The sequence below is a fragment of the Cannabis sativa genome, chromosome 6 (assembly GCF_029168945.1).
Source record: "Cannabis sativa cultivar Pink pepper isolate KNU-18-1 chromosome 6, ASM2916894v1, whole genome shotgun sequence".
Taxonomy (NCBI): Eukaryota; Viridiplantae; Streptophyta; class Magnoliopsida; order Rosales; family Cannabaceae; genus Cannabis; species Cannabis sativa.
This window is the reverse complement of record NC_083606.1, coordinates 69,187,572-69,199,746: the sequence shown is the minus strand read 5'-3', so window position 1 is coordinate 69,199,746 and position 12,175 is coordinate 69,187,572. Positions and strand designations below refer to the sequence as shown.

At 28.1% G+C, this 12,175-nt stretch overlaps 1 protein-coding gene across 1 annotated transcript; it reads left to right on the top strand.

Moving 5' to 3' along the window:
- The first annotated feature begins 1,575 nt into the window (after positions 1–1,575).
- LOC115725670 (GATA transcription factor 5) lies at positions 1,576–3,490 on the top strand. Its single transcript, XM_030655254.2, has 3 exons — positions 1,576–1,737; positions 1,967–2,292; positions 2,386–3,490. Exons 2-3 carry the CDS (start codon positions 1,969–1,971, stop codon positions 3,127–3,129), a joined length of 1,068 nt encoding a protein of 355 aa, XP_030511114.2. The 5' UTR covers positions 1,576–1,737; positions 1,967–1,968; the 3' UTR covers positions 3,130–3,490.
- Positions 3,491–12,175: the final 8,685 nt, after the last annotated feature.

Genomic DNA, 12,175 nt, shown 5'->3' with positions numbered 1-12,175 from the left:
ATATAATTGATGAATATTTAGTATGCACACTTATTTATTTCCTTACATATGTAAACCTAAATGGAATAATTAAGAAAGAAATATTGTTATCGATTACATACTCAATATTATTTACTCTTTAACTAAATGTAGTTTGTCGGGAGTATCCGCTAATCTAAGTGAGTGACACATGTATTTACATCCTTGTACTTGTTGTAGTAATTAATTATGCAGGCAAACCGATAGTTATCAGTTGAATATAATGTTAAAATAACTGTTTAACTAAACATAACGTTACAAATGACTTGATATTAATAGATCATGTATTTATTATGAGAAGATTTTATGCGCATTATCAATAATTTTATTGCATCGGGATCTGTTACTACTACGTACTCGATATTTAAATATTTAAATACACGTGATTTGTCGAGAACTATTTATTAATCTAAGTGAATATTACATGTATTTATTCTTGTACATATTGTAGTTTTTAATTATGCAAGCAAATCGACAGTTATTAGTTGAATATACGGTTAAGATAACCGTTCAACTAAACATAACGTTACAAAACTTAATAGATGTATTTATGAGCAGATTTTATGCGCATATCAATAATTTTACTGTATCGAATGTATTACTGTTACGTACTCGATATTTAAATATTTAGATACATATAGATTGTCAAGAATCTAAATGAATACTTACGTATATTTATTATTACCAAATTCCATCCTCCAATAATATTTTCATGCAATATCATTGTTTTACCTATTTTATAATAAAGATATTGCATAAACACCATTTTATTTCAAAATTTAAAATAGACAAGAAATTATATTATAGATAAAATTATCTATTTTACGTGTGGTTGGTAAAATTCCGAGATTACAACTGATAACAAGGCATTATTTTCACGTGACAATATGTGAGTGGGGTCATTTTTACAATAATATAATTACCGTTTAAAATTGAAGAAAAAGACCAAAATATTATAAGTTATTTTAGGATTGAAAAAACCAAGTGGCAAAATAACGTTATTATTACTACGTAACTCAAACAAAAATATATTAATAATAAAATAAATAACAAAATTAAGTTATAGAAAAAGTAACTTGCCTCGTACATTATAAATAAATACTTAAATAAATAAATTTTATAAGTATTTGACTGTTAAATGTTAAGTAATAATTTATCTTTCAATTTTTTAATTAGTATATTTAATTTTTTTTGAAAAAAATTAAAAATTTAATAACTTGAACTAATAAAAAATTATTACATAATAAGTATTTATTTAAAATCATACTTAAACTTAAATATTTATACCATAAATTACTCTTATAACAAAATTCAGGCCCGAGTTAGCCATGGTCATAATAAACTAACTCATTAACATAATAAGCCATTGGTTTCAAAAAACCAAGTGGCGAGTCATGAGTGTGAGCCAACTCAGTCAAGACTCGAGGGCTGTACAAAAAGACTCAAAACTCATCATCAGAAAAGTCAAGACAATTCAATCACACGTGTCACACTCACAACGCATATGAAACTGCTAACCTTTTTATTAATTAATTAATTTATTTATTTTCTATAAATAATAAATAAAAAAGAAGAAAAGAAATAGTAAAGGAAGATTAAAAAAAAGAGAAATAAAACACAAATAATAGCACTAGTTTCGGCCTCAAACCAGCATTCATTTCTGTGCTTCAACCAACAATCTCTGACCCATCTTCTTCCTCATCTTTATCGAATTTACAGGTAAAGCTCTAAAACAATGGAATATCATACAAAATATTTTTAATATTTATATATGGATGGGAACCTTTTTAATTTTTGAGGTAATTACAAAAAAAAAAAAAAACAAACAAACAAACAACTTGGCTAAGCTTTGAGGTTGTGTAATAATAAATTGAATTATAACAAAGACAAGAACTTTTTTTTATTTGAGTTTAATTTTGTGTTTTTTTTTTTTTTTTTGATAAAAAAGACATGGAAGGAATGGAAGCCAAAGCTTTGAGACCGAGTTTGAGAGGCGAGTTGACTCAGCTTGAGGATTTTGAAGAGGTTTATAATAATAATAATAATAATAATAATACTAATAACAACGGTACCGGAATTTCATGTGATGATTTCTCCATTGATGAGCTCCTTAACCTTCAAAATGGAGAATTTGAAGAAGGGTCTGTTGAAGAAGAGGAAGAAGAAGAAGAAAAAGACTCTCTTTGTGTTGATGAAGAAAGTTTAACTCTTTCCGGTGGTTCTTCCGGCGCCGGTGACTCTGAGTCTGCTCTCACCAGTGAACTCGCCGTTCCGGTAAGAGAAAACAAAAACATGTTTTTTTTTTTTTTTTAATTTTGGAAAATTAAAATAAAAAATTAAACTTTTTTGTTTGGTTTGTGTAAACAGGACGATGATTTAGCTGAACTTGAATGGGTTTCTCATTTCGTGGACGATTCTTTCTCAGATTTTTCTCTTTTTCACCCAATTGAAAAACAGAGCACTGAATTTCATTCGGAAAATCAGTTGGAACAACCGGAGCCAACCCGACCCGGAACTAACCCGACGTGTTTTCCTTCAGTTCCGGTGAAAACCAGGACCAAAAGAGCTCGACCCACAACTCAACCCTGGTCGAGGACTAACTCGCTGAGTCAACTCACCGAGTCAAACTCAACAACCTCATCGTCTTCTTCTTCGTCTCCGCCGCCGTGTTCGGCCTCGTTTTCATCGAACCCTTGTCTCATTTTCAACAACAACGTGGTTCAGACCATGGAGTTTTTACGAAACTTGGGCGAACCACCCATTAAGAAACCGAAGAAGAAACCGGCGGCGGTTCAGGCCGGAACTGGTGCTGTGGTCGGACCACAGTTCCAGCGACGGTGCAGCCATTGTCAGGTTCAGAAGACACCACAGTGGCGAACCGGTCCGCTCGGCCCGAAAACCCTTTGTAACGCTTGTGGGGTTCGGTTCAAGTCGGGTCGTCTTTTCCCCGAGTACCGACCCGCTTGTAGTCCGACTTTTTCCAGCGAGGTCCATTCGAATAGTCATCGGAAAGTTTTGGAAATGAGGAAGAAGAAGGAAGTTGTCGGATCCGGACCCGGACCCGGACCCGGGTCAGGATCCGGGTTGGCCCGCGTAATTTCAAGTTTTTGAGGAAAAAAAATAATATTAAGGGTAGTTTTTGAGGAAAAAAGAATATTATTTTTTTTTTTAAGGGTAGTTTTGGAATTTCAGGACTTTGAACAATTTTTTGTAAGGCTTTGGTAAAAGTTAGCGGCAGGCAGGGACTTAGGAAGGAAGATAAGTAGTTTTTTTTTTTTTTTTTTTTTTTTTTTCTTTTTATATTTTTAGTTAATTATAGTTTTTTTTTATATATTTTTAGTTGATCATAGTTTTTTTAAATAGTTTTATTGCAACAATATTAATTTTTGCAGGGAATTTTTTTAAAAAAGGTTATTTTTAGTTCGTTACATATTGGTTAAAAATATATATGTTTATATTATTAATAGTAAAATACTAGAATTATATATATATATATATATATGTCTTGACTTGAACTACATTGTATGGTCTATTCTGAATTTAACTATGTTATAATCCAATTAGTTAAAATTTAAATAATTGAATAATTTTTCTTTTGGCTTTAATAATTTGAAATGGAAAATGGGTAAAGTTTAGACACCCAAAATCCAAAATAATATTATCTCATTTTTTAAATTAAATACACGTGATTTCTTGCTTATTTTTAATATGGAAAGAGAGAAAACTTAAACAATATTGATTAAGTGATTTTTAAAAATATTATCTTGTAATAATGTGATTATAATAATGTTGTTTGGATATTCTTATATTTTTTTCTTCAAAAAAAATTAAGATATTTCATTTTACCTTTTTCTTTTGGAAAGAAATTAGTTTTAAATTCTTTTCTTTTTTCAAAAAAAAAAATGTTGAAGATTTTTTAAATGGAAAGTGATAGAGGGAGAGAAATCAAGTTGAAAATTGAAATGTTCAAAGTGGTGAGTAAGAGAAAGAAGAGTAGTAGTAATGACGTAGGGCTTAGATTGGAAAAGCAGAGCAGAGAGATTGGCGGCTGAGAAAAAGTGGTGGGCCCATGGCCCATATGGTTGGGCTCAATTGGGCCCAAGTCGTTGTTGTGATATCATTATCACGTGCATATCACTACTTTCCTGCCACCTTGACCTCCCCTATTTTGACAAGTCAAAGGTCAATAGTGGGAGAAACTCTTTTGAATTATTATCTTAACTTATAAAAGAAAATTGTTAAAAAAGAAAACACATTAAAGAAGAAAACTATTTTTTATTATTATTAAGAAAAAGGAAAGATTTTTCTTGGTATGGTATTTAATGAATGGGTGATTCATTGTGGGTTCTTTTTTTTTTTTTCTTTTTGAAAAAAATTAATTATAAAGAATTGATTTTTTAAAAGGAATAATCAACTTTATTAACATCAACTTCGGCTACTAAATAAGATAGTAAATTAATTGGAACAGACTCCAAATTAAAACGAGAATCAAGGTATAACATAGCAACTTTTATGAAATTATGGGACACTAAATTAATAGATCGTTTAACAAAAAAAAAAAAACACTCTTGAAACTTACTAACAAGTTTTTATACAATCATTAATAACGATACTAAACAAAGATACCATAGACAAGGGATTATGCAAGGCTTGAACAACACACAGGCAATCGGTGTCCACCTTTACCTCTTGTACATTTAAATCCTTTATTCAACTAAGAGCTTTCTTAACTCCGATAGCTTCCGCCAGGGCGGGCTCCACTTGACCATGGAAGATAATGGTACGGCCTTCAATTAGTATACCGTTGGCATCTCTTGCAACTAATCCCAAACCGTAACTATGACCACCCTCAAACATAACTGTATCCACATTAATCTTGATAATGTTTGCTTCGGGTAAAGTCCAATGCTCTTTTCCATCACCCAATTGAAGCTCAGCATGTGATGCATCCATATCGATTTTTTGAGTCTTCTTCCATTGTTCAAGATAAGTTTTAGCAAATACAACAATGTTCTTAGCTTTTACCTCCGTCTCCTTCCAAACAAGATTGTTCCTTGCACCCTAAATTACCCAACAAATAATTGTCAAGGAATTTCAAACTTGATAATAATATTTGGTATTTGATAATAAAGAATTGCTTTTTAAATAATAATATTTGATAACATTGTAAAAAAGTATTTTTCTAGGGACTCAAACTTGAACATTATTTTCATACGGAGACTCTCCAGTATTTATTATTTTGTCTTAATACATTTTGAAAAATTATTGGCTAGTTAAAGTTTTTGTCTTATGATTTTGACATGTACTAAATCATGCCTCCAAACTTTTTAAGCTATTAAAAATTCTCTCCGAACTATTGAGATTATTAGATTCAAGAACTTTTGTTCAATTTCACTCAATTTTACTAACATAGTGATTGTTCCTGTACTAAATTATGCCTCTTCAACTTTCATGTTTATCAAATTATACTCCTAAACTTTAATATGTATCAAATCGTGTCTCATGAACTTTCATCAACGTCAGGTATCCATTATTAAAATTGGTCGAATTTTTTTTTTATTTAACAATCTCGATAGTTTAGGAGAATTTTTAACAGCCTAAAAAATTCAAAGAGCATGATTTAGTATATGTCAAAATTTAGGGACAAAAATCCTAATTACATTTTATAAAATTATTAGAAGGAAAAACTATATTATACACAATAATAAGGGTATGTTTTTCATTAATGACTCATACTCAAACAAATATTGCATCATCTTTCACAAAAGCATACTTCTAGCTAGACAAAATAAAACCCTACAATTATTTGTTGTTTTCCAATGAAAAAAAATGATATTGGTTGATTTTTCTTTCTATTTTGTCAAAAACTATTTTCAAGGACAAAAATGTAACCTTTTAATCTTCAAGAAGAAATTATAATGTATATTTGGCAATGTAATTAATTCAGTATAAGATTCCACATGGTTAGGATAGAATTGGAAGGTGCAAACAAACTTTAATAGAAAATTATACAACAAAAAAGATGGCTAATTTTTATGGGATTTTTCTTTAATAAATATATATTTATTTTGTTGTGCTTTAAGAGCCATTGGTATGTTACTTTTATTCATTGGATCTAGTTGGATTTCCACTAAGCACATGAAAAATATTCCATTTATTCATTGGAAAAAGGAGAGGTTCTTAATTATATATAGTGCAATTAACTTTCCCATGTATAGGAGCACATGATAAGTAGAATCACACATCATTTGACTTCTAATATTTGTTTATTTATTTATTTATTATATAAAATAAAAAACATAATTCAAGAAAAACAATGAGTCTTATTATTGATTAAATGTTTGATTGTATTACTTATATTTATTTAGTTATAAATTATTTTATTATATGTTACTCAACAATAGACAGCTCTCTTCTATTATATAATTTATATTTTAAGAATTAGACCCGTGCTAATTAAATTACAATCAAAAACACTTTTTATATTTATGTATATAATAGAATATTCTACAAATTAAAATTGCAAATAAAAAAAGAAATTGTCACATGGAGACAAGTATTATTTTTCAAATATTTTTTTTTTTTGAAAAGAGTGCAAATTACTACTACATCATTTTTTTTTTAAATGATTAAGCTTTGAGTTTAAGAAACTCAATAAATTTATGTACATATATAATTTATTAAAAACTAAGTAAATCCAAGATTATGATTGGTTAGGAAACTTCCTTCTACATCAAACCAAAATATCATTATGTAACTAAGTAACAAATCTTTCTCATCATAGGAAGTATCCCATTACATATATGTGTCATTTTTATAGATAGAGAACCACTATAAATTCCAATAATATATGTGTACAAAAATTAGTGTAAATATTTGTTTTAAATTCTAAATATTGTAAGTGTAATTTTTTTTTTTCCAGCAAAAAATTGTATTTTTTTTTTATTTATTTAAAAACTTAGTTTATGTCCTTATATAACATTAGGAAAATTTGTGGTAATTACACACTTTGAAAACTTATTTTAAAAAGTAATAATTTAGTGTTATCATAATTATTACATCAATTAGTGTCCACTTCCTATCAATTAATTTCATGTCCATTCACCAGATTTGGCTTTGATTTTTAGTCCTTTATATAGGTATGAAATCACACCAACTTTTATTATTATTATTATTATTATTATTATAATATTAATAAAAATCATTATTTATTTATTTTTAATTGGAGTACATTATATTATTTTGGTGAAATCGGTAAATATTTTATCTTTTTCTAATTAGTCATACACTCATGGTTTTTCAATAAATTTTTTTACCACCTGCTCAAACCCTACAATTGATTATATCTATTATAAATCGAATTTGTGAGATAAATTAAATTATTAGAATACTTTCAAATCTAGCTATATATTCAACTTACTATATATAGGTATATTTTTTTTTTTTTTTGTAAATTCAGGAATGTAAAAAAAAAAATGAAAATTTGTGGATTAATATATTTTAGGAGGGATTTTGGAGAGAAATTAATCAAAATAAATGACATCATAATGTTTTAATGTTTTATGAACAATCTTACTACTCACATTTCATAATATCCACTCATGTGCTTAAACAAGTGGGTTGTTTCTCTTTGGTATTAAATACATATTAAAATGGGAACCAAAAGGTAAGAGAATTTTTCATTCTCTTATTTTGTAGCTTAATTGATGATTTTATTTATTTATTTATTTATAATCACTTTATATCCTTTACATGATTAAAATGAAATCCACTACAGGTGACTTTTTTACATTATCTAAAACATGTGAGCCCATAATCTTTACTTAATATGATGTTTATTAGATTATGTTACACTTAGTCTCATGTGAAAGAATAAATATAGTTCTTTTTTTCTTTTGTAATCACTCATTCACAGATCACAAACTCAGCACCAAATAAGCATCAATCAAGTAAAATAAGGCAAAAATTGATCATAAAGGTAAAGAAATAAAACATAAAATAAAAAATTTGTTAAAAAAAAAACAAAAAAAACATTAAGAACAAAAAATTTATCCTGATTGAGTTCGTTAGGGTTTATGCTCTGAAAACTTGTAAAGAAATTTCCATTTATAAATAAGAGAAATATTTTCATATATACTTAAATATTAAATTATTAATATTTAATATTAAATAATTTATAATATATATTGGATTTTTTTTTATTCAAACATGAGACTATGACTTGTATTATATGGAGAATTAAGATCACTTAGCTAGTCATGAATAAAATAGTCAGCAATATATTTAAGTTCTGGAATATCTTTAATCAACGGTTGCTAATGCGGTTCATTGATGCCTGTTATTTGGTGCAAGCAATCTTGATTTACTTTGTTTGATGCCTATCAGTCATTCTCATATATAATCTCTATTATATACATCATCTTCACTTAGATATCCCTTTAAATGTTAATTCTAGAACTGAAAAGTTGTGCGCAAATTTAGATTGGATCTAATTTATACTTTCACTAATGAATTAACGGTACTAAAGGATAAAGAAGTAATTAGAAGGGTAAAACGATAATTTACTCAAAATTAATTACGAATCAACACAAGGAGGTTTAATCTCTAGAATTGATTATATCGATGTACACAACAGTAAAATTCAGTATATAATTCTATAATTACTAAGAGTTTAATTTTATATTTATAGTTGAATAATCATGAATATAATAAACGAGATTATTTGGTTGATGGGATTCTATAAATAATCTAGTTTATTGGAGCTTAGTATTATAGTTCATGGTCCTCGAATTGCCACCTTGAAACACTGTCAGTGGTAGGAATAAAAGTTGTATATGGAAGTTTAAAAAAATAGGGTTAGAAGTTGTATATGAAAGTTTAAAGAAATAGGGACAGAAATTATCTATGAAAGTTCGAAAAAATATATTTTGTTTTGTTAAAGTAGTAATTATTTATTTTTATAATAAATAATTTATTTTTCACATTTATTAATTAAATAAATTGAGGAAAAGATAAAGTATTGTTTGAACAAAGATACCACCACTGTCTATTTAAGACATTTGATGCGTGTCGTATGCCGTATACAATTACTATTTTTTTAATTTTAATACTTTTAATTATTTCAGTATAAAAGCAAGTACGGGTCAATCCAACAAGGATTATGATTAATTTATTATTCACTATCAAATAGAAATTAAATGGGGGGTTTGAGTTGTAATTAAATACATAAAAAGAAAATAAAAACAAATTAAAATTGAGACTACGATATGAGAAACAAGTTAAAGGTTATTCTCCACCCTTGACAACCATTCTTAATTCCTATTAATGAATGTAATTTCAGTTTCTAATTAAACTATTAATCTCGCAGATAAAGCTGAAGCAGTCAATTATCTCAATCTCTCTATTGTATATAATCACGGCGAAACGCTCAATAATTAACTCTTTTACTTAAGCAGTAAATCCACGAAGCATGCAATTTATTTAACTTAGATAAAGCTTTGAGATTTATAGAGATAGACTAATCTAGGCAACAAATCAATGAAGCATATAATTCATTTAACCTAGGTTCTATTCTTCATCATAATTAAAAATTGTAATTTGTCACAAACACTTAGAATCCTAGACTATTAGGTGAATAGTAATTCTAAAATGATGGTAGATTAAAGTAAAACCTAATTTATTGGTCGTCTAAACAAGATTAAAACAATAATCATGACATTGAACATCGAAAAAAAGAAATAATTTGATATAATGGAAACTAAAAATTAACATTCAATAATGAAACTAAAAATTCATGTGTCTCGAATTTTGAAATAACCCTTAGCTAAAAAAAAAACTACTCTAAACTAGACATTATAACGAAAATTATAATATTTAGTAAGAGTTGAAGGATAAGAACTAGAATGAAGAACACTTCGAAGCTGCAATCTCCGTCTCTTCCTTGCTCTCTCTCTAAGTTTCTATCGCTATTTGGTAGCTTTAGGGTCCTCTGCTGATTACGTGTTTCTGATTTTTTTTTTTGAGCTCTCAAAACCTCCTAAAAACACTAATAATAATGTGTTTATGTAGGCTAACAAAGTTATCTAAAGATATTAAAAAGGTTTAAAATTTAAACTTAAATAAAAATAAAAATCGCAACTCTACTTGAAAAGCTATCTTTTTATCTTTTTTTTTTCTTCAGAAATTTCTTGCTGCGACGATTGATAGTATTTTGGCCATAACTTTCTCGATATTGCTCAGAATTAGACAATTCAAGATGTTCCAAAAAGCTAAGAACGAGATCTAAAACTTTCATGTTAAGCTCCAAGTCCAGTTCTGCTTGTAAGAACATTAAAATTTACAATTAAGCTCCGCCTTGTAAAACTGAGCTCGTCGGCTTCCATTATATTCTACCAAAATATGCTAAAATCTCTCCAAAAGACTCTTAATGCATGGATAGTCTTTAAAATAGCCTAACAAACAAAATTTACACTAATCAATAATTTAAAGAATCAATTTAAGAATATTAATATATAAATTGATAATATTTATAAGACAAATATGGACTCATCAACATTGGTGGTACCACATTCACTATGTTAAGACACAGTGATATGCGCCTATAAGATATGGTGGGTCAAACTAGATTTATTTTTGGGTTAATTAATTAATTCAAAAGATAAATATTTATTTAAATTTGAATTTAACATGTAGTTATAAATATTTAAGTTGGTTAATAATTATCTCTCCAAAAAGAGTTGTTCTCATGTGTTAAGAATTAAACCAAGAACTTCATATACATTATATCCTACTAGTCCTTGTGTGTGGTGAAAGATTCAGAAGACTACAGTGTGAGTTTTTCGTCATCCAAGAATACAACATACGAAAATAAACAAGGATACCCTCATAGGCTTCAAAAATTGAATTTTCTTTTTGTTTATTTTTTTTAGATTTAATATATGTACTGGTGATCTTGAGGATGTGATACGATGATAATGAGACAATATTATTCCGTTGTGTACTTAATTTAATACTATAAAACTAACAATTGGTGGCGAACCGATTCCATAATATATATTAAATGTTGTGTCGTTTTATGCAATTATATATATGTATGATATGTATATGAATGCATGGTTATGATAATATTATTGTACGTGAGATGGTGAATTGTTAAATATATGGTAAAAATTGGGTATAGATTTTGCTTTTATTTTTTTCAAAAAAATTGTGAGCTACTATTGAGGCATACAAATTTTTATGTAAATTTTTTTGTACATAAAAATATTACGATGTAATACTGATCGCATGTGAACTCGGTTTTTATTAAGTAAAATTGAAAATAATAATAAAAAAATCCATTTTCGCATGTAATTTTATTGTTTTCATACTAAAATTCACAATTGAAAACCTTTTGCAACTTTCTTCCCCTTCAACATCAGAAAGCGTTCTTCTCCTTTCTTTGATGACAATTTAGGTGCAAATTAGTCTTCTTTTTCGGAAACTTTCAACTGTTAACCACTTCCGAAACATCTCACTCTATTTCTAGTGGAACAAGGGCAGGGCTGGCCTTGGGCATAAGAGGGCTAGGCCCGCGCTTAGGGCTCACTTATTTTAGGGGCCCAAATCAAAAAATTACTTTTTAAAAAATATACGTATTTTTTTAAATAATTTTTAAAAATACTATTTATCTTTATAGTAAGGGCTAATTTTTTTTTTTTTTTACCTATAGTCTATTTCAACTCAGAGCCGACCCTGTACAAGAGTAAATGAAATTTGCATAAGCCATCCTTCAAAACTCAACCATATAGAATTTTGAGCATAAACTATATAAACATGTACTCATGTCTTCATTGTTTTTCCAAAATCCATCATATATTATATTAAGTTGTTTAGAAAGACACATCTGAAAATTCAACAACTTATTCGGAAATTCCAAAGTGGTCTCTAAGCTTTAGACGGATAGTTAAAAATATCCAAGTGCTAGTATACAAGTAAGGGAGAGACGAAGGCGCTCAAGTGGATTTTTGGGTTGCGTCGATAGTTTGGGAGGAGAAGCTCACATGGGTTTCTAGAGAGGGCTTGCCGCTGGTGAGTAAGGATATTCATCCAATTCAATCTGCACAGTCCGCAAAAGTGCAAATTGGATAAATTATTTTGAATTTGTTAATTTTTTAAT